We start from the raw sequence: 26,963 nt of genomic DNA, 5'->3' as shown, positions 1-26,963 counted from the left end.
AAGCAAGCTGGTGCAGCCACTCTGGAAGACAGGATGGAGTTTCCTCAGAATGTTGAAAATAGAGCTACCCTATGACCCAGCAATTGCACTACTAGGTAACTACCCCAAAGATATAAATGTAGTGATTGGAAGGGGCACCTGCACCCCAAAGTTCATAGCAGCAATGTCCACAGTAGCCAAACTGTGGAAAGAGCCCAGATGTCCATCAACAGATGAACGGATTAAGAAGATGTGGTGTATATATGTACAATGGAATATTACTCAGCCATCAAAACAAACGAAATCTTGCCATTTGCAATGACATAGAAGGAACCAGAGGGTACTGTGCTAAGCGAAATAAGTCAGTCAGAGAAAGACAATTATCATATGATCTTACTAATATACAGAATTTAATAAAAAAGGATCATAAGGGAAGGGAGGGAAAAACAAAACAAGATGAAATCATAGAAGGACACAAACCAGAAGGGATTCTTAAATCTAGGAAACAAACTGAGGATTGCTGGAGGGGAGGGGTGGGGGATGGAGTAACTGGGTGATGGGCATGAAGGAGCACACGTGATGGGATGAGCACTGGGTATGATATAAGACTGACGAATCACTGACCTCTACCTCTGAAACCATAAGACATTATATGTTCATTAACTGAGTTTAAATTTAAAAAAATATAAAAAGAATTTATTATTCACCAGGTATTGGAATTTGTAGGCTTTAATTTCAATAGTAACCACAAATGTAGGCATATTGTACCTACACACACACACACACACACACACACACACATGCTCTCTCTCTCATTCAACTAAGTGCTGCTCCGAGCAAGATGCTCTGGTAGTTCGTTGGTGTCTCACGTAACAGTGACAGCCGAGGAGCTGCTGATGCCTGAAAGGATCAGGCCACCCTCAGCCCTGGTTTTACCTCACCACCCTACTAGAAGAAAGGGGGAACTGGGAAGAGCACTGGCTATTTCTTCTTCCTCCCTACACCATGTCACTCCCACAATCAGCATGTCACAGGCATTCCTGACATGAGACCCCCCCACCAACCCAGCCTGAGTTTGAGCCCTACTTCAGGCCCCAAGATGAAATACCCAGCTGGGGATAACCCAGTTTTAACTTCTTCCTGCAAAGCAGATGAGCCACACTGGAGTCTTCTGTGTGCCAGCAACACACCACTGGCATAGATTTCATATTTTCTTTAGAGTACGCTATAGAAAAGTTCACAGCTAACTATGGAGGCAGCAGAACCAAAGAAATACTACGAATCTGCTGGGGTCTTTGATGGGCCAAGAAGGAATGAGACCCTATCTACAAGTAATGGGCAGCATCTACAGAAAGGGAAGTTGGCAAGCCAAAGCCTAAAGCTGGGGAAAAAATAAAGATGAGACGATCCCAACATTTTCCTCTTGCAGGGGATCAAATAATAAAAGAACTTCATCCCACATCTCAGTGCCCCCCCCCCCCGACAAACTCCATATTGCCAGGTCCGGCCCCCCAGCCTCTGCATTCCTCAGTCTTAACCCAGTTAGTTGGATCCTGACCTCAACCTCTTTGGCTTGCACCAGAAATCTGACTGCGGGCAGTTCCGCGTGCCTTGGCAACAGGGTACCAGGAGTCCTCGGCATTCTGAAATGGAACTTCTAGCTCACTTTCCCACTAGACACATTAGGAGTGTGCGTGTCAGGGAACACGTGAGGCATAGACGAGTATGGGACAAACATTAAAATGCATTGTGGGTTACACAGAATGTTGCAGGCTACTTGTGTGGAAAATGGGAGAGGAGCACCAAAATACCTCCATATTCACTCCATAAAGTGAATATCTGGAATAAAAAATCTTCCAAAGGTTTGAAAACATCTATGTAATTCAACCGCTCACAAACTCTGCCTTGTGAAAACAAAAAGTATCTTCACACCCCAACCCTGGGCTACATTAAAAAAAAGAGCCTCCAAAAGAAGTTTCCTACAGAGGCCTCAACCCTAACTCAGCTGTGAAAGACTGCTTTCCTCCGAGTGATTCTCCATCCAGTGTACAAAGTGTAGAAGACAGCAGGATATGAAGAGAATCTTCTCTCCAGCAAAGATAAACAACTTCCTGGTAGTCAGCCAGCCTTTGATTCGTCAATCTCTCAGCGCTCAAATGAACAGTAAAGTACACATTCCTAAACTAACTTTTAGTAATAGACTTGGAATATCATAATAAACCTTCCAGAAGTTACTAACGTCCCTTATGTACTAGAATCCTGTCATACAACTGGTTGCTCCATCAAGTGTCGCTGAGGTACGGAGGAATGCTTGTTTTACAAATTTTTATTGTACTAGGACTGGATGTAGTAAAATGTGACCCATATCCCACAGGCCACACTGCCTCTGAGATGAGTCACAGTCAGTGAAGGAAGGAAAAGCCTGCATTCTCCGTCACAAGGTGAGTGCGCGGCACCAGACACCCATGAATCCTGAATCTTACTGCGGCTTCTTTGTTTTTTTTTGTTTTTTTTAAATTTTTTTTTAATTTATTTATGATAGTCACACAGAGAGAGAGAGAGAGAGAGAGAGGCAGAGACACAGGCAGAGGGAGAAGCAGGCTCCATGCAGGGAGCCCGACGTGGGTCTCGATCCCAGGCCTCCAGGATCATACCCCAGGCTGCAGGCCGCACTAAACCGCTGCGCCACAGGGGCTGCCCCATATATGGTCTTTATTATGTTTAGGTATGTTCCCTCTAATTCCATTTTGTTGAGAGTTTTTATCATGAATGGATGTTGAATCTTGTCAAATACCTTTTTCTGTATCTATTGAGTTGATCATATGATTTTTATCCTTTGTTATGTTGATGTGGTTCATGACGTGGATTGATTTGTGAGTATTGAACCATCCTGGCATCCTAGGAATAAACCCATTTGATTGAAGTGAATGATCTTTTTAATTGAAGTGAATGAAGTGAACCATCCTGGCATCCTAGGAATAAACCCATTTGATTGAAGTGAATGAAGTGAATGATCTTTTTATGAGGTTTGCTAATTTTTTTTTTTAAGGTTTTATATTTTCATGAGAGACACAGAGAGAGAGGCAGAGACACAGGCAGAGGGAGAAGCAGGCTCCATGCACCGGGAGCCCGATGTGGGATTCGATCCAGGGTCTCCCGGATGGCGCCCTGGGCCAAAGGCAGGCGCCAAACCGCTGCGCCACCCAGGGATCCCTTACTGCGGCTTCTTAAGCAAAACCAGTGCCCTGTTTTTGTGAACTCATCCTGGTGGCCTCTCATAGACCTTCTTCCAATATGTGATTCCCCTCAGAGGGTGAGGCTGGGGGGAGCACCTTTGGAAATGTGCTTCCTTTTCTATTTTTAGAGTCCCCTGTGCCTGGGAACCAGGCAAGTGCATGAGCTGGATCCTGGGCTGAACCCCAGCAGCTCGTCTGAATGCCCCAGTGATCTGACTGGGAGGACGGATTGCAGGAATGCTTCATGCCCGGGGCACCACAGCAAACCATGTACAGATTGTAGCTATTAGAGAATTCAGGAGCATGACCGCTCAAGGCCAATCACCCAGCAAGGTCATAATATTCAGACATCTCTTCCCAGCATTGCACCTGCTCCCCATCATTCATCAGAAATCTAAACGTGGCAAGTTCCTTAGGAACCATCACAAAACAATGCTGGGAATAAGCCAGGAAATGCATGAAGGAGGACACTAGTCTGTGTGTGGGTGTGGGTATGGGTGTGTGGATATGCACGCACACACACTCGCTCACACACACGCCTACTGATGCAGACAGAAAGAAGATCAAACATCACTCAACAGAAAACAAGTCTTGTTTTTGCTTACGTTTTAAAATTCTGCTTTAAAAAGTGTTTATAATTATCAATACCACGTAAGCCTTAGCAACACAGACCCATCTATTTTTTTCTGCAGCATTTCCAGTATTTCAAAAGACCCCTAAGTTCACTGTACTTCCTCTGTTCCAAGGGTGCTAAAGACACTAACTTTTTTTTTCATGTAGAAAATATTTAAGATATCAATGAATACAAGCAATCCCAAAATACTATTTCAAGACAATCATCATTACTACTTTGCTAACAGTGGAAAGCGGAGCTAGTTAACAGCCTCTAAAACATATCTCAAGGCACTACAAATCAAGTGGAAAGTGTATGGAAAATAGGCTGGCCAGTTAAGCTGGCATTTAAATGCAGCACTAAAAATGCATTTCACACCCAACTTCATCAATCACTAACCAATCTTACTTTGCATCTTGGCTACCAAAAGAAAATGGGATTTGTTTCCCTGAAGAAATATGTCACAGCTCTGCTTGAATTATTAAGCTTTGCTATTACAGAAAGAAACAGAGTTGGAAAGAAAAAAAAAAAAAAGGAAAGAAAAAGGAAAAGAAAAGCAAAAGAGAGAAATAACGTTAGAACCAGGTTGCCATCTACAGTCAGATATCAGCACTGCTCATTCATACAGCATTAGATACTCGAGTATCAGTAAATATTAACAGTAAAAGGAAGACAAATGTATGACTACAGCCTCAATCAGAATAAAAACAAGGCAGCCTACAAAGTCTCTTTCTAATTAACATGAGAACAGTATATAGGTCATGAACATTGGAGCTAAAATTTGCACAATTTAACCCATGTTATGGGATGATCTAGTCATCCTAACTCTAACACTGTACACTTTTGAAAGAAAACTGAATCAACCACTGAATTCCAAATGCAAAATGTTGGTAAGTCGAAAAAAAACTATTTTTGGTCTCTAACATCAAATGCTTGCATTTTTTCCCGATATCTGTATATATGACAAAACGATGACCACAGCAAGTCTAATTAACACCTGTTACCATACAATTACCAAAAAAAACCCTTTTTCCTCTGATGAGAACTTTTAGTATCTACCCTCTTAGCAATTTTCAAATACACAATATGTAATTAAATTCTTGCATTTTTCACTCATTTTTCACCATACACCTTCTCTTTCATTTTGCTTACAATCCTATTGCTTACAATCCTTTTCTAGAGAATAAGAGCCTTCTTGAGACATTACTATCCAAAAGCATACACTTGGTTCTAATTACTAGAATTGAGGATGTTAGAGCAAAAAAGCAATTGCCGTAATAAATGAATATGAAACTGAGTTAAGGAGTGAAAGATAAATTTGATACTACAACCTGGAAGATTTCTAGAGCCAAAGATGTCTGGAAGGAGATCTGTTTGGGGGAAAAGGCTCAGTTTTCTAAAGTATGGACTTAAGTTAATATCCTTAATTTTGTCAAGTGATGATTTAATCTAGTGAACTGCACCAAATCTTTTTTTTTTTTTTTTTCATTTTCTCTGGAAAAACTGTTTTTGGAAGCCAAGATTCATTTTCCAGGCTATATGTCCTTCCAACCTAGATGAAAAGAGAGACAGGGACAAGATGGCAGAAGAGTAGAGGTCCTCAACTCACCTGACCCCACAGACTTACCTAGATAACTTTCAAAACATCCTGAACCTACGAAGTCATCCTGAGATTTAAAGAGAGAACAGCTAAAATGCTACAGAGAGAAAAGTTTTCGCTTCTAACAAAGTAGGAAGGCAAAAAATAAAATAAAAAAAGAATAAAGTGGGATAGGGGAATCATGATTAACAGGGCTAAAGTAGAGCAGCAAAAGCCTACAGGACAGGAAAGCCCAGCCCTACAGAGGTGGGAACTTTAAAAACCCATGCCGGAGCTTTCCTGACAAATAAGTGCTTAGCAGGGAAATTGGGCAGAATCACAGGAAGAGCAATGAAGCCTCAAGATTCCCGGAGTCACTATAAGAGGAGGGGCGCCCGGGGAAAGCTCACCGCAAACTGTGGGCTGATATCAGCAAAGGGCTAGAGCACTGCAGCCCTCTGAGACATTTGGGAGAAGCCAGTCAGTTAGGCGGGCCGGGTCCAGATGGAGGTGACTGTGCCCTCTTCCCTTCAGGACAAGTGGTCCTTGGAAACGCGGGTCCAGTGGCACAGACCTCAGATCCCAGGCTACCGAAGCAGAAAAGCCACAATTATATATTCCCCCTGGGACAAACAGAAGCAGGGAGGGAACAGGACAGCAAGAACTCTCCTGCCACTGGGCACCCCCAAGCTGTGCAGATCAGTGCACTCGCGCCAGCCCTGGGAGTATCTAGGTCAGTGTGGACTGGGAGACTGTGGTTGGTTACTCATGGGGAGCTTAATTCCAGAGCTAGAAATCTGGCTGCACTATTGTGTTTTTCCTCTGTATTTCACTTTGTGCCTGGGAGACACAGGATCGCCAGGAAACAAAGGCCTCACAGGGTAAACAGCTCACACTGAGCCTGGCACCCAGCAGGGGGTGGGGCATCTCTGCCCAGGCACAAACACCTGAGAATCAGCATAGCAGACCCCTCCCCAAAAAGAACTGCTAGAAGAACAAGGGAAGAGCAAGTTTATTGACCAAGCAGCACTGGAAAGCTCCAGGTCTGAGGGAAAATAGCATATAGAACTAGAGGGTCCTTTTTTTTTCCCATTATGACTCGTCTTTACATCAGACTAAAAATTTCCAATATTTTTTCCTTTTCCCACATTAACTACAATATTTTACCAGCTCTTCATTTTTAAGTTTTTTCCTTTTTGACTTTCATATTTCTACAATTACATGTCTTAGATATATTTTCCACTTCTGGATCACTTCAATGTATTCAATTTAACTTTGAATATGAGTTATTATATAAGATATACAAGATATGAGTTTTTATTTTTTATTTTTTCTGCTCATTTTGTTTTACAATGGTGGAAGTTAGTACCTTCTAGAACACAACCAACTTACACTCAACACAACCAAATGGAACACCATGTTGGGTCATTCTGTGAGATTATACTCTTTCTTCCTTCCCATTCTGCCCCCCTCCCCCTTTATCTTGTTTATATTTTGGTGGTCAATGTTGGGGCTTTCTATAAGTATTTCTGGTTTATATAAATTTTGGAATGAGCATCTTCTAAATACAGAACAAAAAACACTCAGAACCAAGAGGATTACCCTCTAGGACCCCTCAGGTAGACTACATGATCCCTCCACTACCACTTCCTCACCACAACCATCTTTTTTGCTCTCTTTTCCCTCTTTTCTTTATTTTTTTTCTTCTTCGTTTTTGGTTTTAGGCTTTTTATTTTTACTACTTTGTTTTAAATTTTGTTTTTCACTTTAGTGGTCCTTTGGTTTTATTTTGTTCTGTTCTTCTTTTTCTTTTATTTTCTGGTCTTTGACCTCATCAGAATCATCTAGGGTATATTTTACTTAGGTCATGGTTGATATGTTTGACTCAGCCCACTCACACAACTATTCTGCACAGGACAAAATGACGAGAAAGAAGAATTCATCTCAAAAGAAAGAACTGGAAACAATACTCTCTGCCACAGAGTTACAGATTTTGGATTTCAACACATGTCAGAAATTCAATTCAGAAGTACAATTATAAAGCTAATGGTGGCTCTGGAAAAAAAAAAACATAAAGGACTCTAGAGACTTAGTTACTGCAGAATTGAGATCTAATCAGGCCGAAATTAAAAATAAATTAAATGAGATGCAATCCAAACTGGATGTTCTAACTGTTAGGGTTAATGAGGTGGAAGAGAACGTGAGTGACATAGAAGACAAGTTGATAGTAAGGAAGGAAGCTGAGGAAAAAAGAGAAAAACAATTAAGATCTCATGAGGAAAGGCTTGGGGAAATAAATGATGGTTTGAGAAGAAAGAATATACGTCTAATTGGCATTCCAGAAGAGGCTGAGAGAGAGACAGAGAGAACGAGAGAGAGAGAGAACCATAAAGTATATTTGAACAAATCATAGCTGAGAACTTCCCAAATCTGGGGAAGGAAACAGGAATTCAGATTCCCCCAAAAAAGCAATAAAAACCATTCAACACCTCGACATTTAATAGTGAAACTTGCAAGTTCCAAAGATAAAGAGAAAATTCTTAAAGCAGCACAAGACAAGAGATTCTTAACTTATATGGGGAGAAACATCAGATTAACAGCAGACCTCTCCACAAAGACCTGGCAGGCCAGAGAGGGCTGGCATGATATATACAGGGTACTAAATGAGAAGAACATGCAGCCAAGAATACTTTATCCAGCAAGACTGTTGTTCAGAATAAAAGGAGAGATAAAGAGCTTCCAGGATAGGCAGAAACTGAAAGAATATGAGACCACCAAACCGGCTCTGCAAGAAATATTAAGGGGGACCCTGTAAAAGAAAGAGGAAGCCCAAAGAAACAATCTACAAAAACAGGGACTGAATAGGTATTACAATGACACTAAATTCATATCTTTCAATAGTTACTCTGAAGGTGAATGAGCTAAATGATCCCACCAAAAGACACAGGGTATTGAACTGGATAAAAAAGCAAGACCCATCTATATGCTGTTTACAAGAGACTCATTTTAGAACTAAGGACACCTCCAGCCTAAAAATAAAAGAGTGGAGAACCATTTACCATTCAAGGGTCCTCAAAAGAAAGCTGGGGTAGCAATCCTCATATCAGATAAATTAAAGTTTATACCAAAGTCTCTAGTAAGAGATGAAGAGGGACACTAAATCATACTTAAAGAATCTAGCCAACAAGAAGACCTAAGAATCATGAATATTTATGCCCCTAATGTGGGAGCTGCCAAGTATATCAATCAACTAATAACCAAAGTAAAGAGATACTTAGATAATAATACACTAATAGTAGGAGACATCAACCCACCACTTTCAGCAAACGACAGATCTAAGATGAACATCACTAAAGAAACAGGGTCTTAAATGATACACCGGACCAAATAGATTTTACAGATATATACAGAACTTTCCATCCAAACGCAACTGAATACACATTCTTCTCAAGTGCACATGGAACTATCTCCAGAATAGACCACATCTTGGGTCACAAATCAGGTCTCAACTGATAAGAAAAGATTGGGATTGTCCCCTGCATATTTTCAGACCACAATGCTTTGAAACTAGAACTCAATCACAAGAAGAAATTTGGAAGAACCTCAAACACATGATGAAGGTTAAAGAGCATCCTACTAAAAGATGAATGGATCAACCAGGAAAATAGAGAAGAATTAAAAAGATCCATGAGAACTGATGAAAATGAAGATACAACCATTCAAAATCTTTGGGATACAGCAAAAGTGGTCCTAAGAGGGAAATACATCGCAAAAGAAGCCTCCCCAAAAAATTGGGAAAAATTCAAATACACAAGATAACCTCGCAACTAAAGGAACTGGAGAAAGAGCAGCAAATAAAACCTACAACAAGCAAAAGAAGAGAGATGATAAAGATTCTAGAAGAACTCAATGAAATAGAGACTAGAAGAACTATAGAACAGATAAACAAAACCAGGAGTTGGTTCTTTGAAAGAATTCATAAGATAGATAAACCCCTAGCCAGTCTTATTAAAAAGAAAAAAGACTCAAATTAATACAATCACAAATGAAAGAGGAGAGATCACAACCAATACCAAGGAAATTCAAACGATTTTGAACGTATTATGAGTAGCTATATGCCAACAAATTAGGCAATCTAGAAGAAATGGATGCATTTCTGGAAAACCACAAACTACCAAAACTAGAACAGGAAGAAATAGAAAACCTGAACAGGCCAATAACCAGCTAGGAAATTGAAGCCGTCATCAAAAACTTCCCAAGACACAAGAGTCCCAAAGATGTATGTGTCCCAAGACACAAAAGTCCAGGGCCAGATGGCTTCCCAGGGGAATTCTATCAAACGTTTAAAGAAATAATACCTATTCTACTAAACCTGTTTCAAAACATAGAAAGGAAGGGAATATTTCCAAACTTGTTTTATGAGGCCAGCATTACCTTGATTCCAAAACCAGACAAAGACCCCACCAAAAAGGAGAATTATAGACCAATACCCCTGATGCACATGGATGCAAAAATTCTCAACAAGATACTAGCCAATAGGATCCAACAGTACATTTAGAGGATTATTCCCCATGACCAAGTAGGATTTATCCCCGGGATGCAAGAGTGGTTCAACACTCATAAAACAATCAACATGATAGATCACATCAACAAGAGAAAAAACAAGAACTATATGATCCTCTCAATAGCTGGAGAGAAAGCATTTGACAAAATACAGCATCCATTCCTGATCAAAACTCTTCAGAGCATAGGGATAGAGGGAAATTCCACTCCCCAAAACCATCACTTGATAGCCACCAGCAATAGTCCCACATTAACAATGAGGTTCAGCAGTGAGAAGCCTACATTCTGCACGTTTTAAAGCGACATCAGAAAACATACACTTAAAATGGGAATTCTCTAAAACAATGGTCAGTCTCTCTCCAAAGACAAGGGCAGAACAGCGATGGGCTTCCACCTTTTCTGAGCACTTTAAATGCTCAACCTGTTTTTTTTTCTTTTCATCCTCCCAAATACAGTTGTTGTTGAAAACTGCAAACTTCTATGAAAGCTAAAATACGGATCATTTAACTTTTTAATAAAGGTTACTTTCCAGTACAAGAGGAAACCACTGATGCAGCCTCATGCTACATCATTTCCACATACAAGAAGCCTGACAAAGTGAACATCCCCTTCCTTCTGAAGGAGAAACAACCACTAAAACAAAAGACTTTTAAAACACATACATCAGAAGGAGGAATTGGGATTTTTCCCAGGCTAAGATGAGCCTCACAGAAATTAAGTCCCATGTTATAAAAGCCTCTAATGAAAAAATATTCATGAAAAGTTTAAAGTAGGTCTTGCTTCAAGTGGATTTCAAAGGATCACAGGGATCTCTCTATGCTATGCCATCCAGCACTCATTTGCCATTTATTAAGAGTCTCGTCTCAAATCGGACCTGTGGCAGCTGTTGTGAATAAAAACAAAACACCTAGTAAGACACGGCCCAGGGCCTGGGGGCTTCACAACTTGATATATTGATTAAAATAAAGCCTCTATTATTTTTAAATGTTCGAAGTATGGCATATTATTCCAGGCTAGCTTTCTTCCTTTGGTGCCTGCCATAAAATATGCATTCAATAAACGTTCATTGGCCACATTTTACCCTGGCCTCCCCTGTTTCGTAGTCACTGCAAGGGATTATACAGATTTACAGGTAAGCATAATTTTCAAGGTAAATCTTAATATGAACCCACATTTTGCAGATAGCTGATGGGGTCCCCCAAATGTTAAGTGACTTGCCCAAGGGCCATAGCAGAACTGCAACCAGAATCCAGGAGTCCCCTTCTCCAGCTGGTCTTCATCATGGAAATCTTTGAAGATGAAAGGCCCCCATCATCCTAACTCCTCTTTCTAACTGGCTCATTCACTTAGCCTCCCAGTTTTCCCGTGACAACTTCATCACCTTTGCCGCACCCTCTGAAATCCCTATAGGTTCACATGTCTCCTTAGTTGTGAGGTCCACAGTAGCTATCATTCTATTGTGACTCCTCACATCAACTTTGAGATAAGCTGAAGCTCCCAAGTAGAAGACAGAGAGCTGGCCACAAATCTGGAACAACAGCTCATCCGTCCTCTTCCTGTGTGCCCCGCATGTTCCCCTGCAGGGGAGTGAGGGGACCTGGGTAAAGGAGAAGCAGTGCCTTCAAGGGGCTGTGCCCTGGCCAGCCCTCTACTGCTGTGGGCTTGTCCCACTGACACCATTCTTGGAGGAAACCAAAAAAGAGCCTGTCTTCCCAAAAACTACCATGAAAGTTCACAATTCTGACTGCACAAAACCTCATACTGATGAAATTTTTTAAAAGCTAACTTTATGGCATCCCTTATCTGGTAATGCAAGATACAGAACTAATTTGCGTACATGTGGTCTATGGGTAAAGTTTTCTGGATGTGTAGTATCCTCTTGGATATCAGTGAAATTTTGTAAAACATTTTAGAGAAAGGGATCTGTGGCTAAAAGTAACTTGTGATCAATGTGTACCGAGGTTGTAGACACACAAGTGAGACAGACCAATGTTAACAGTAGTTGGTAAAAATGTTAATCAAGCCCTTTCAATGGAAGAAAAAGATGACAGGAGCTACCTTTTCTTACATGAGACCACCACAAGAAATATTTTACCTCAAAACACATGTTCTTGGACACAAACTCTAATCACAAACAGAACATGAGCAGGAAATACTGAAGAATCTTTCATACACGAAAGGTCTTCCTTGAAAACTCTCCTATATGATGATAAGGAGTATCTTCCGTGGGTCCAGAGAAACAAATAGATCTATTTAAGAATTAAAATCGCATCACAGCCTTAAGATGACATTCAATAAAAACAATATAATGATAACAAGGACAAACTTACCACTGTTTGGACTTGTTTGTGCTGATTTCTTTAACTTTACATTTTGCTTCCCTTTCTTGGGTTTTTCCAAACTCACTTCTTCTTTTCTCCCTTTCCTCTTTGGGGGTTGAGGGGATGTGTTATCACTGGATCCAACTGTTGACTTGGATTGACGATCATTTCCCTGAGTGGCAGAAGATGAGACGCTTACCATGGGCTAATGAAAACCCAGAGTAACACCTAGTCAACATAAGTCATTAACCGGCAGTGAACAGGGAATGGGCTACTTCCCTGCTCTTCATTTTAATATGCACATTAACTTTTCCTAGTGCAAGGAGAAGGGTCTAGCAGAGGCACAAGAGTAAAATTGTAGCTGAGAAGTGTTGAATACTTAATATGCATCAGACATTCTATAAAATTCTTTCAATCTTCACAACCCTGTGAGACAGATACTGTTATACTTTACTGCACAGAGGAAGAAATGAGGCTTAGAGGTTGAATCTTGCCCAAGGTCATGGAGTCAGCAAGACCACCATTTGAACCACCCTCTCCCTCCTGTGACTTCCGAAAAAATCTACTGGATGAGGAAGATTGATAACCCTCAGTTTGATCAGTTAATCTAGAAAAGCCTTCTTAACCAGTGGCCACGGTGAGGGTATCATCACACAAGGAGACATACACTATGTTTGCAGAAAACCTCAAATATGTATTCACCTGTTCGTACTTGCTAGGTTCCCTGACAATTGCAAATCCAGAGCTACTCAGACACAAACGGTTCAAGACCACTCTTCTGCAAGGCAACCACCAATTATCAGACATTCGGTAGTTGTCCGTGGTCTCCACATGCTACTGGAAATGAAGACTTTGCATCTGCAAAGGAGGCTCTTCAGCACAGAGGAGAGGTTGGTTGAGTTGCGCTGGCCCAAACTCCCCGCCTCCTCCCAGGGAGCCACGTAACAGCCACCACAGTGGTGACTACTGTAAGCACCCAAAGAACAACTTAGTCTCTGCTTGGCCATTGCTAAAGCAAGGAACGCCCCCCCTAACAAGACAACTTGGTTCTCAGATGCTCAGATGCTAAACTCACTTGAGTGTATTAAGGCATGAGGCTGAAGAAAAAGAAAGAATACAAGTTTTAGAGACCAAAATTCCTGGCTCAGAGCCACTACCACTAACCATGGGCCCTCCTGCTAACTCAATCCTACCTTCTTTGACAGTTTCCTAATTAGCCGAGTGGGGCTAATGCACCTGCCTTGAGGTCTATCATGAGGAGGAAATGGTAACACTTATAAAATAACTAGTACAGTGCCTATCAGGCACTATTTGTTCCATGAGTAGCAGAGTACTTTCTCCAAGAGCAGAGTTAGTATCTTTTTCTTAAAAATCATATCCAAGTCATACCATATTGAGTGAAATCTTTATGCAACATCTGTACTATGCTAGTATCTAAAAATAAATGCAGTAATATTAAATAAACAAATCTGCCTAGAAACCTATTATAACTGCTCGTTTTAAACATTTATATATTCAGTCATCCAGAAGCATTTAAATGGTTTCAGCCATCACCCAATTAAGAATAGAAAAATTCACAGCCTTACAAATGAAGTTATTTATGCTATTTTGTCGTAGCCTACAAGAAAATGAATTATGCATAGATTTATTAACAGTGTGAAAACTTGTCCAAATCTATAACACTCTTTTGCATAATTTAATTTCCCATTCCAACCGCAATTTAAACATACGCTTCCATTTAATTATTGCATTAACTGCAACCAAAGTTGTTGCTTATTTTCTTTTTCTCCAGTGATTCTTTTTCACAAGGCCACAGACTACCTGGCACAAGATACAGATCACACAATTAGAGTGGAGATTCCACATCCATCCACCAGGTCTCATATTCTAGCCTGTTTTCCATCATGTGTATTCACCCCACAATTTTGAAACTTTAAAAGTCACGCTTCTAGCAAGCCCACTGGAATGTTCAAAGATGATGTGGAATTTTCAAGGACTAAAATGAAGCTTAGTGGATAAGAACCTCTGGATCTTGGCACGAGAGTCCTTTATAGCTCTCCAGGAGAAGGCATTTTTGCAAATGGCATACGACAAGGGAGTAGCTGAAGCCCCATTTAGGGGTGCCTGGGACTCATACAGTGTTAAAAGTCAACTCTTTTATTGACTATACAGGAAGTTCTGATTTACTCCATTTCCGAGTAGGACACTCAAAAGGGTTTATTCTGGAGCATCAGGAAAAACTGGTGGATTCCAATAACGATACAGAACATGGCTTCGGTAATGGACACTCATGTATTTGATTAATGAATTATGGCTGATCGCCAGTTGCTTTGTTGAACTAAATTAAACTAAAATAAAGGGAAGAATCTGTTTTGTAATTAGAAGACTGGAAATGGGAGCCTGGGCAGCTCAGTTGCTTGGTTAGCGTCTGCCTTTAGCTCAGGTCATGATCTCAGGGTCCTGGGATCAAGCCCCATGTCAGGCTCCCTTTTCAGTGGTGAGTCTGCTTCTCCCTTTCCCTCTGTGCTCTTTCTCTCTCTCTCAAATAAATAAATAAAATATTTTTTAAAAAAGGAAGATTGGAAACAATTTAAATGCTTGTTTTTTTTAACAAAGAAAAAAGGTTGATTCATCTAAAGTGTTAACAATATAAAATATATAATAATGACACACAAAAAGATAAATAAGCTATACAATGTAAATTACATATATTCGTATTTATTTACATAGTTAATTATGTAAGTTATATAGGCTCACATTTACTTACATAATTAATTATATAAATAATAGGTGATCTACAAATAAATATGGAGGAGGGGACAAAGGAATCAAGAGAAGGAATTTCCTTCCTTTTTAGGGGGGGACTTCCACACGTGACTTATAACCTGGATACATAAATAGAGAGTTGTGGCTCTTTGGAGGGCATAGGAAATAAGGGAGTTTTGCCACTCTTGTACAGCTATGCCAGTTGATAAAACAGTATCACTGAGTACTTTGTACATACTAAATACCCATTTAACACAAATATGGCATTATTGTCACTGTTTTACAGATAAAGGAGATTAACTTTCTCAAGGTCACCCAAGTCTGATTTTTGTACTACACAGAAGCTTCCTCATGCCAAGGCCCTACAAATATTTATTATATGGCATGCTTCCTTGAAAAGGCCACCTGGAAGCGACAAGTTGTGGCTTTGTGCCAAAGTGGAGGGACTCAAGAAGAAGCCTGATTTTACAGCATGTCCTACGCGAAACCTGGACCCCAGGGGCACCTGCATGGCTCAGTGGTTGGTCATCTGCCTATGGCTCAGGTCTGGTCCAGGGGTCCTGGGATCAAGTCCCAAAATTGGCTTTCCATAGGGAGCCTCCGTCTCCCTCTGCTGGTGTCTCTGCCTCTGTATCTCTCATGAATAAATAAATAAAATCTTTAAAAAAAAATAAAAAGATAATAAATAAAATAAAAAATAATAAATAAAAATACAAAGATTTTATTTATTTATTCATGAGAGACACAGATTGAGAGAGAGGCAGAGACACAGGCAGAGGGAGAAGCAGACTCCATGCAGGGAGCCTGATGTGGGACTCGATCTTGGGTCTCCAGGATCACGCCCTGGACTGAAGGCAGGCGCCAAACCGCTGAGCCACCCAGGTTGCCCCAATAAAATCTTTTTAAAAAGAAAGAAAGAAGAAAAAGAAAACAAAAGAAAAGGAAAGGAAAGGAAAGGAGAGAAAAGAAAACTAGACCCTGTGTGTTATCTGGACCACTGTCCTGCCTCTTGACCTACACCCATCATAGTTGGATGTGTCAGGAATAGCAATCCTCTGGCTCAAATAAACAAAAACCTGAAAGGAGCCCTTCCATCTCCCCTACTTTATTGAAACTGGGATTTTTAAAATAGTTCTCTGGGCTTTTTCCAACAAGAGACATCCAACTCAGGTGTTCCTTCATTATCCCAGGAAAAGTGTTCCTAGCCCCCATGAACACATGCCAAAGGCACCAGAGGCCAAAAAACATCAAGTTTGCTTTTTGGCAACTTTGTGAGGGTTTTGCATCACGGAGCAGCCTCCACCTCGGTGTCTTTCAGAGATGCACCCAGAAGGGAGACTCTCGACAAGGAAACAAGACCCAAACCCAGGCTGGCATTTCTCTCACATGCATACCTGGTGAGGGCAAGTGTGTAAAAAAAGCCCTGTTATCCATACTGGACTCTGTTTCCCAAAAGGCAAAATAGAGCTTTGGGAGCATCTGGAGTTTCTCTCACTACACATTGACTTTGTGATACATGGAGAATCGTGTTTTGTTTTTTGTGCTCTTTTTGCCAGAACTTTAGCAATGATGATATTTGAGTCTGTAAACTACAGGTCACAAGATCTATCAGCCACGGGGTAATGACAAGAACACTGGCTGGGCCTTACAACTATCTCAGAGCTTATACCTGTCCCACTAGGGGGCAGCTCGACCCCACGGCTGTTCCCTGGGCAGCTCCACAGCAGCTTCCCACTGATCGATTGGGTGGTTTCTCACACTTCCTAGAATTTAACACAATTCACTTATATCCCCCTTTTGTTTTCAAGGCTAGAGCTGCAGGTTAAAATTACTCTCAATTTGCTCTAGGAGTCTGCAGGAGGCGTGGCCGGCTGGTCCAGCCCTGCTTGGCCTTGGGGGCTCCTTAGCTGCTCTGAAAGGGTCCCCTGAGCCCAGAAGCCCCCATCACCAGCACTCCCTACTGCTGACCCAGGCATTCCCACACCAGCAGGGTCCCCATACCCCCCACACCTGCCTGCCATAGGCTCCCACAGCTTTCTCGCCTCTTCCCCACTGTGCTCTATCAGGCCCCCACCCACACTCCCCTTACTTATGCAACAGAGTGATTCCTAGAAAGCCTTGCAAGAAGTGAATTCCAAAATCTGGTTCTGCATCCCCTTCGATTTGTATCAGCAGCAAGAGGAGCTTCTCCTGCTAACTGGGCAGTGGTCCCTCCAGTCCAAAGCTTAGGTCTCCTCCTGACTCCCCCTCACTCACACCTCCATCAGGGCCAAGCACTTAACCATCTTGCAAACACGTACATTCTCCAATTAATTACAGGAAAGGAGTAAAATAATCCTTCTGTTAAAGACGGAGTTTGTGACTTTGGAATTGGTGACAATAATGGTCTGTCCATGTGGCTCACCGCGAGCATTCACACGGCTGCGTGCCAAGCGGGTTATGCCCCTCTGCCCGAATATGACCTCCTAAAAGAGGCCTGCCCTGGCCACCCAGATGATATAGCATCGTCTCACTTTCTCTTCCATTACTTCATGTTTTCTCTTCAAACTTATTCCCAATTATTGCCGAATGTATTGTGTAATTGTCTTTCTCCTCCTCCAGAATGTAAGCTTCATACACCTAGTGTCTTCTCTAGATTCCCTGCCTCTACTGTCCCCACAAGCACCAAAACAGTAACATGCACTCCGTAAATGCCTGTTGGCCGAATACACCAATCAGAGACAATTGTTACAAGATACTCAAGGAAGAATAGTCACAGACACTCATCTCGCCTGCTGCCACCTGTCCAAGTCACCTGCACAGCGTACTGGGTTTAGCCACCCCACTGCCTCCTGCTTATGTCCTTCTCCCGACCCACTCCTCTGTACACACCACAGCCAGAGTCATCTCTCAAAACACTAAGTGAAACGGCATCCCTGTCTTCTTCTCACCCTCAGATGGTGCCCCATCAAGGGATAAAACCCCAACTCCTAGCATGGTGCCTATGTGTCCCTCCAATCTCATCGCAGACCACTCTGGCTTTCTGCATCTCCTTCTCACATGCCCAGATGCCAGGCTTCTCACCAAGGGCCTCTGTGACCCTTTTCTCTGCCATAGGGGCTCTTTCTGTCCCTGCCCCCCCTTACAGGACTGGCTCATTTACATCATTAAGGTCTCAGAGAAATTTCGATCAATCTGTGCCCTGCTACATTTTATTTTCCTCCCACTGTGTAGCACCATGTGAAATTATCTGTATATTTGCTTAGAGGTTGATAGTGTCTACTCCCATTCTCCTGTTCCTCCCCCAAACACACACACACACACACACACACACACACACACACACACAAGCACTAGAAGGAAAATGCTCTGAGTTCTGAAGCGTGGTCTGGTCGCCACCATAAGCTGGTCCTCCATAGAGCCTCCTGGCACGTTAGTACGTTCTCAACAAGTATACACTGAATGGCTGACTGAATGAGCAGATGGGCAGACAGATGGATAGATAGAATGTTTCTGAAGCATCATGGAAAGAGGTCAAAACTACAGTCATTTTATTTTTCTAAGTCTGAGCATGGAAATGTAATTCTGAGTCTTTGCTCAGTCTACGAGATGGAAGCATGTCATGACGCTGAGTCTTTCCACAATGGTCACTTACCCAGAGAAGACCAGTCCCGACATACCTATTCTAAGTAGGTCCTCCTTCTATTGTCTCTCCTACTGCTCTGTACTTCTCTGTCATTCCCACTGCACTTCGTAATTATATATTGATTTCTGGAATTGTTACTTTAACCTTGCTTTCTGCCAGGTGTACCCTGGGCTCAGAGCACCATGGGTTTCTTGCTCATCTCCATCTCCCTGGGGCTCTGTTCCAAGCTAGATGCACGGGCAACTCCATTTGCCATTAGACGAACCAGCATTCACAGTCCAGATTCTAAAGAATTTCCAAACAAGCAAGCAAGAAAGAAGACTGCATAAATATGCCTCTTGCATGTGAATTCTAAAGTGGAAAACACAGATTTCTAACAAAAAATTTAGACATTCCAAACTTCAGAATAATAAGCATGTGATTTCAAGATCTGGTAACTGTGAATGCAAAGAGTTGAGTTATGGTCCTGGTCCGGACTCCCACTTCCTGGGTGACCTAAGGTCAGATATGAAGTCTACTGGGTGTCTGCCCAACCATCTCTCTTGCAGTGGCACCATGGGAACTGATGAGCTTGCACACACCTAGTAGACAAGGAGATTCTGCTCCAAAATCCTGAAGAAGAGCAAGAGGACAAAATTTCCAAACCCTAAATTCATGGGTTTTAGCTTTGGTAGGCTAAAATTGCTCTTTCGGTCACTGGAACATTCTTTCCTCCTTCTACTCCTCCTCTACAGATCCATGCAGTCAAGCTGCTTCCGGGCTGGGTCCTCTGTGATCTGTGTGCACCCTCTCCAGGCTCCCACTCAACTGCAGGAGGAGGGCTGCTCCCTGCCAGGCTGTGCTGGATGCCAGGAAAGAACGCCAGGGTGACAGGTCTGCTCTCCAGCTATGACCACTGTAAGGATAGACTTGTCCCATATCCTCCTCAGGCTTCGGTCTCTAGCACAGCTGCCTGCTGAACACTTTCAACTAGATTCTGTGATGACACTTCAACTCAGTATGTTTGAAATCAGGCACGTCATTATTTCCTCCCACTGCCCTCTCCTTGGCCAGAGTAACCCTATTTTCTCAGCCATCCAAGCTCAAGAACGTGCAGTTATCTTTGGCTCCAATCTCTCCATTCAACCCCCTGCCACCTTTCCCACCTTCCTAGCCTAGGATCTTCTCATCTTATGCCAAGGTTCCTGCTTCCAATGGTCACATAACACATGTCTCTCATCTGTGGCCTCTCACCATGCTAAGTCTTTCTCCATAAAAAAAGATCCAACCTTCCAGGTTCACATTCTCACTTCTTGGAAGCCTTCATGAGCTGCCCTCTACTCAAGGATAAGGAGTAAACTCTTGGTTCTGACATTCAAGGCCATCTGAAACAGCACCTACCATTCCAGGCATACCAGCCTCCACACAGGATGGATCCTCTACTCCGATCAGTTAGCCTGAGGGACTCACTGTCCCCCGGGGGTCATGAGAGTGAGTTCCCTCCAGATAGGTCATCTATACTCAAGTCTGTCCCCTGCCATTCATTCAGTGGGAACATATGCTCCTTCTGTTGGGGCTTCCCTTTCTTGTTTTTGAGGGTGGATAGCAACCTGTATTATCGCCTCCTGAAATCCACATTGTGGCTCCTTTCTTACATCCTTTCCATCGGGAACCCCTTTCCCTCATTAGCCTTCACCTGTTGCAAATAACCCTCAAAGGTGTGGCTCATGTGCAACTTCCTTCATGTGCTTTGGCGAACATACATTTGACTCCCTCTACCTCATATTTACCAATCTCACTACATACACACTATTCAGCATTAGTTACCTTCTCAGACTGTTCTCGACCAGATCATACATTTCCTGAGCACAAAAGCTTTGTCATAAACAGTATGAGACCCTCCCTCAACTTGCAAATGGGCGATAAACATCTATTGCTTGTTATTCTGAGTTCGGCACTACTTCACACAAAATTACTTCTTTTTTTTTCTCCAAAGACTGTTGCAATGATATACAAAAAGGTAGGGGGGAGGGGAAGAGAAACCTAAACCATCATCAGGACACCTATCATTGCCCAGTAGTCGCTTATGTCATAAAATCCGCAAAAAAGAATTTTGCTTAGTTAAATCGGGGAAAAATGTTCAGATGGGGAAATATCAAACCAATTCTGATCACAGCTGGTCAGGCAGTTCATTCAAAGAAGCAGAAAGAGAAGCCTCAGCCCGAAAAACCTCTCAAAGCAGCACTCCAGCATGACTTGTCTCCCATCCCTGACAGGGGGTATGGATTGAAGATACAACCAGGTTACCAAGTCACCTACTAAACTCTCACCACAACTCCTCCATGAGAGGTACTTAATGGACATTTGCCGAGTTAGCAAATAGATGAAGGAATCATGGATGGAAAAAATTCTGATAGGAAACTATGTAGAGTGATTCTCAGTCTTCTAAAAGAATGTAACTTTAGGATTGCCTTCTTTTGATCTTATTTTTTTCAAAAAAAATATTTATTCCTTGTCAGAGATAGAAAGCCAGACTGAGGAGACCACTAATGTGATCTAATCCTTTCTTCTACTTTTACATGTCATTGCTCAGATTTCAACTGTGAGGTAAGTTACATCAGGTCAGTACACAAGGAAAAAGACACCTACTTTGGAACCTATATTTTAAAAATGTTAGTTCACTTAGAAGACCTACACTGCAACATTAATGTTCTAGTGTTGTTTCACATAATTGTTTATATGCCAACAAGGCAGTTAAGTTTTATCTCTTCAAATTTAATTGAAACCCAGAGGACAGTCTCTGTAGAGGAATAGAGAACATTAATGAGTAAAGCATCTGATACTTACACTCCCTTTAGACTTTCTGGATCCTACAATAGGAGGTAGTGAAGAAGCTTTCTGACTGCGGAAACAAATAGCAATTTAGAAATCTGAATATTATTTACAAATAATACACAATGCAAGACAACTGTCACCCCAACTTGTCATCCCAACCTGCAAGTCAACTGCTTAAGGGACATGGGTTTTTCAAGAAAGTACCATATACTTTCCCAATTTCACCAAGACCACCATAAAATTGTTAAATTCCATCCCAAAAGATTTGTAATTTTAACATTAAGCTATTTTAATCAATGCTCCCTCTAAACTTTTAGTACCACCTTCAATTTTTCTGCAGCAGTTTTATTCAACTCCCTAAACTTTCTACATGCATTTCAAAAAGTCCTTTCCTAAGCTGAGTGGTGATTTTGCCAAACAATACATTTCCAAACAATACATTTCCATTGTTTTCATAATGTCCACAGAAGCTCAGAATGGCAAAACACTAGCATTTATATTCAGGGACACTCCTAGATTGGTCATTCTCAACAAAAAAATAAAAGTTTTCTTTGGTTATAGAAATACTGCTTCACAGATGTTAGGAGGAAACTTATCTTGGAACTCCCTGATCTCCTCTGAAAAGAAGGCCATATGTAGATGAAGGATGTCTTACTAATTTGTCTGAGAGAGGCTACCATGAGCTACAGACTTCTCACTGCCCTCAAGAACACACTGTAGCCCACAGCAAGTGAATCCAGTGTCACTGGACTTCATTTCATGGGTGGCTAAGGATGGTCATCAGTAAGTCTGCTGGTAAGTAATTCTAAAGTGCTGGAAAACCATGTGCTCTTGCACACTCCAAACACCTCCCCAAAGTCCATTTCATTCCTTACTTATCTGGAAACCTTTGGCCAGCCTCTCTCTCCAACAAGCTTCACAAATGGCAAATTAATGGAAAACAAATCGGTGACCTTCTGCTGTATCTGTGCAAGTAATACACACCCTAGCAGAGGACAGTCATGAAAATTCAGTTTGCGATAGCTAAGTGGCCATAGAATCCTCTGTGAAAAGCAGCACAGATGGTAAACCACAGCACCATGACCAAGCCAGGGTGCCTGCATCTGCCAGAGGCTGGGGGCTCTTCATGCATGCCTTTGACATCCATCTACTGGGCTGAAATAAGGCATCTTTCACAAATACATGAAATTTCACAGCAGAAAAGGGGTCATAGTGCATTGTGTATAATTAAAAGTGTAATCTTTAAAATCTTGCATGTAATAATTATATTGTCTACTGCTCTACTTAATGGCTTAAGGACAATTATATTGTTTTTATCTCTTATTATCATTAAAACAAAGATAAAATATGTTTTTTAACATTTGTAGATGTTTGTATATGCACAAACTGAAAATTATTTGGTCTAGGTAGCCAGTGGAGACATTATTAAAACTTCAAATAATGATGCTATATAGAAGCCCATTGCCCTGTATCTTCTTCACAAAAATGAATTTTTATATTTAATATGAATTCACAAGTGAATGGTAAAAAAAATACTATATAACCTTTCATAGATTCCCCAAGATTATATTTTTGTGCAAAAAAAAAAAAAAAATCTCCAGTCTCCATCATGGCAAAAAGAATCAATATACATTATACACGCTTTCCATTCTAATTGACAAACAAGATTACATAAAATATACCAGTGGTCAGCATAAGACTCAATGTTATTTCAAGTGATAACTAAAAGGTGAGACGTGCATGAGGATGAACACTTACCCATAGGACCTTCTCATTGTGGACTTGTCAAAAAGTAATCCACTGTAAGGCAATTTCTTAAACTTATCTCTGCCAACGGCCACATAAAACTGCCCATTCTCCAACTCCGCCCCGCTCTCAACAGGTTTTCCTTCTAACGTGTAAAGTCTGCAGAAATAGGAATGCCAACCATTAAAATTTTAACAAGCATGAAAGAGCTACTTAAAATTACAAAGTTCCATGAAAGCATTCTTCTCTCCAGTTGGCTCATTTGTTACTATTCTAGTTAGCAAATTCGAAATGCCTCAAAGTCATTAGGTTTGACTAAATGCCAGGGTTACGATGTAGAGACAGTTACACTCCCCCTGCCCAGTGCTTCACCCCAGTAAACCAAACAATCCGACAGAAGGACCCTCTCTTGCTGCCACAGTAAGACTGTGGATGGAAAGCGTTCACTTGCACAGAGCGTGGTGCTTTGAATAGAGCTCAGTTCCCACTGAAGAGCGAATCTTCTATTTCTATGCTGTTAGCACTGTTCCAATTTATTTTCTTCATGTCCTTTTCAGGTTGACAAACTTACTGCATTCTGTGCAAGAGCCCTCAGCCAAGACAGTGCATCCAAACATACACAGGACGGGGTCAGATAACAAGAGGCCAAGGAGCTCATTGCTAGGATTAATGATGCAGAACTGCATAGCATTCATGCTTCTTCCTTTTTGCTTTATTTATTTATTTTTTCGCTCCCCTCATCTTCCCAGAATCAAGGGATTTCACAAGGACCTCCCTTTACTGTAAAACTGCTACACTGAATATGTTACTTATTAAAAGAACAGTGATAACTTTACTAGACGATTTAGAGTCCACGGAATTTTTTTTTAAGGAACAAGAAAAAGCAGACTATCAGAAAACCACATGAGAAAGGCAATGCGTCATTTTGAGGGTTATAAACAAGAGTTTGTGACTGGGAGGAGTTCAAGAAAATAATTTTTTAAAATTCTCAGATTTCTTATATTACCTAATAAAAGCCAGTGACATTTACAAAGAAAAAAAAAAAGGTATTGATGTGTCTGCTTCTTGACTGATTATGGAAATGGCTATATCAAAAGAGGCCAAGAAGTACAAAGAAAACAGCCACAAAAAACCTGAAATGTGTTTGGATTGATTTAATATAAAGACGCTACTTCTTTATAACATTGTAATTCTATCCATCCCTACAAATCTAACTATCAACATCTAATCCAGGTTTTCTGGTTTTCCTGCCTTAACCTAGACCAGTGTTTCTGAACAATGGTGCTATTGGCATTTTGGTTCCAATAATTCTTTGTTGGGGGATGGGGAGAGGCAGGAGCTGCTGGTGAACTAACCACAGGATGCCAAGGGAATCCTTGGCCTCTACCCACTAGATGGTAGTAGTAGCTGCCCAATCCCAGGCTGTGACTACCAAAAATGACTCTGGATGCTGCCAAATGTCTGCTAGGGGCAAAATCATCCCAGGTTGAGAACTGCTGGCCTGGACCCAGATACCCATTTTCCTTCAAAACAGGAAGATCTGAGTCAGTAGTTAACTTTTATGGCTTGAAATGAAATGACAGTATCACTGTGGATCTGGAAATAGCCAAGATTTGATTGGTTTCCTCCGCAGGTAGTTAAGTATACGGAATAAATTCTAACCTGTGACCTTAGCCTTCTTTTATAGGACGTTGGTTGACCTGCTTTCTTCTTTTTTATAAAGGGCAAGAAACATAAACAGGGAGTTGAACCAGTTTTAATGGGATGTTTTTGATATACAAATATACCAAAGTACAGGGAGGATCCAACCATAAGCCTTTTCAATGTTCTGCTAAAGGAAAATAGGCATGTCCCAAGTGACCAGCAACCAAATCTCACTCATATCTGGCATACACTAAGAATTAATTTCTCTAAGTATTCAAGTACTGGAGTGGGGGGGAAACTTATATTTTCATTTCTGTATTTATACTTGTATATATTTTATTTTCATGTGTAAATTTGTTCAGATCAATATATGTATGAGCAGGTATATATGGGCATGCAACTGTATGTATATATCTTTGGGTGCTTTATATGATTTATTGAGTTGGTTTACATTTATGTATATGTCAAAAGACACAATTATATATCTTTAAAAAGAAAAAAAGGAAAGAACTATTGCCTTCACTCCTAACACCAAAATAAATCCAGAAGGATCAAAAGTTTAAATGAAATTTAAAAGTACAAGATGAAAACACTGCAGAGTATTTTTATAATCTTGGAATGAGGAAAGGCTAAGCTGGTCATAAAACTTAATGATCATAAGACTGAAATTTTCACTGTACCAAAATTCAACTTAACTGTATACAAAACAAAAAACATAAAGAGAATCAAAAATGCAAACTGAAAACATACTTAGAACTCATAGGAGGCATACTTAAAACTCATAGGAGAAGAGGCCAATTGTTCTAATATGTAAAGAGTATCTATAAACCAATAAGATAAATATGTAAAGGCTATACAGATAATTCATATATAATGAAAGATAAATTTGTGACATTTATTCAGAGAATAGCTTAGTAGTTAAGATCACAGGGTCTGGAGCCAGATAGCCTACTAAACAGGCTTGAATCCCAGCTCTGCTACCCACTGTCTGCTTAATCTTGGGCAAATAACTTCACCCAGCCCCCATTTCATGTTTCATGTATATTAAAAAAGAATAATAACCCTATTTATCTCACAAGGTTATCGAGTTAATTAAGTTTAAAATGTAAAGCACTTGAAATAATTCCTTGCACACAAGAAATGAGCAATAGATGTTTTTGTTATTACTATAGTATATTAAATAAAAAGCAAGAAACACTGAAATACTACCTTCACCCAACATGAATGAAAAGACAAAATGTTTATTAGTTTTACGGTATAGACCAGAGTAGGAAATGTAGGCCCTCTCCTGTACTTTTGGTGAGAGTACAAATTAGTACAAACTCCCTGGAAGACAGTTGACAGTATCTAGTAAAATTTTAAAGACATTTAAAGACACTTTCGTCTCCTGATAAACTCTGCTCACATGTACATGTAATAGCACAGGATTAGAAATAACCTAAATTTTCATCAAGAGGAGACTATTATAACAGATCAGGGCTCACTCACAAAATGGAGTATTTTGTAGCCACTGGTGCTGGTAAGAAAAATCTCCAAGATTTGTTATTACAGGAAAAATTTATACAAGGTATGTACTTACTTATAAAGTACAAGGTTATGTACTTACTCTGTGTGGATATGTATGTGTGCCCATCTGTGTTTTTAAGAAATAACAGATGTATGTGCCTTCATATGCACAGAATATTTCTGGAAGACTGCAGAAAAGTACTGGAGAGAGGGGCTGGAGAGCTCAAGGTAGGAGAAATAATTTTTAGGTCTTTTGTCCCATTTGAATCTTTTTCTTACCACATGTTAAGTATTACTCTCAATTACATTTATGTATTTATATATTAAAGATGTATGTTTAGACGGGATGAGCACTGGGTGTTATTCTATATGTTGACAAATTGAACACCAATAAAAAATAAATTTGTTTTTTTTTTAATTTTTTTAATTTATTTATGATAGTCACAGAGAGAGAGAGAGAGAGGCAGAGACACAGGCAGAGGGAGAAGCAGGCTCCATGCACCGGGAGCCCAACGTGGGATTCGATCCTGGGTCTCCAGGATAGAGCCCTGGGCCAAAGGCAGGCGCTAAA

The 26,963-nt window shown here is 40.8% G+C and overlaps 1 protein-coding gene and 1 long non-coding RNA gene across 2 annotated transcripts in view; one reads left to right on the top strand and one right to left on the bottom strand.

Annotated features, from left to right (window-relative positions):
• The window catches only part of DCDC2 (doublecortin domain containing 2), a 162,147-nt gene that overhangs the window by 87,219 nt on the left and 47,965 nt on the right, over positions 1 to 26,963 (bottom strand). Inside the window, exons 5-7 of the mRNA XM_072814232.1 lie at positions 23,255 to 23,401; positions 21,509 to 21,563; positions 12,301 to 12,463 (exon numbers count right to left, since the gene is read on the bottom strand). Of these exons, the coding sequence (XP_072670333.1) occupies positions 12,301 to 12,463; positions 21,509 to 21,563; positions 23,255 to 23,401 (365 nt within the window). The remainder of the gene's footprint in view (positions 1 to 12,300; positions 12,464 to 21,508; positions 21,564 to 23,254; positions 23,402 to 26,963) is intronic.
• LOC140626445 (uncharacterized) lies at positions 1,635 to 24,252 on the top strand. The gene is made up of 4 exons (XR_012025587.1): positions 1,635 to 2,276; positions 2,354 to 2,420; positions 19,417 to 22,291; positions 23,800 to 24,252. It is a non-coding gene; the product is annotated as an uncharacterized lncRNA (long non-coding RNA).

This window comes from Canis lupus, chromosome 37, assembly GCF_048164855.1.
Source record: "Canis lupus baileyi chromosome 37, mCanLup2.hap1, whole genome shotgun sequence".
Classification (NCBI taxonomy): Eukaryota; Metazoa; Chordata; class Mammalia; order Carnivora; family Canidae; genus Canis; species Canis lupus.
Note: the sequence above shows the minus strand (reverse complement) of the source record. Positions and strands in the feature narration are given on the sequence as shown.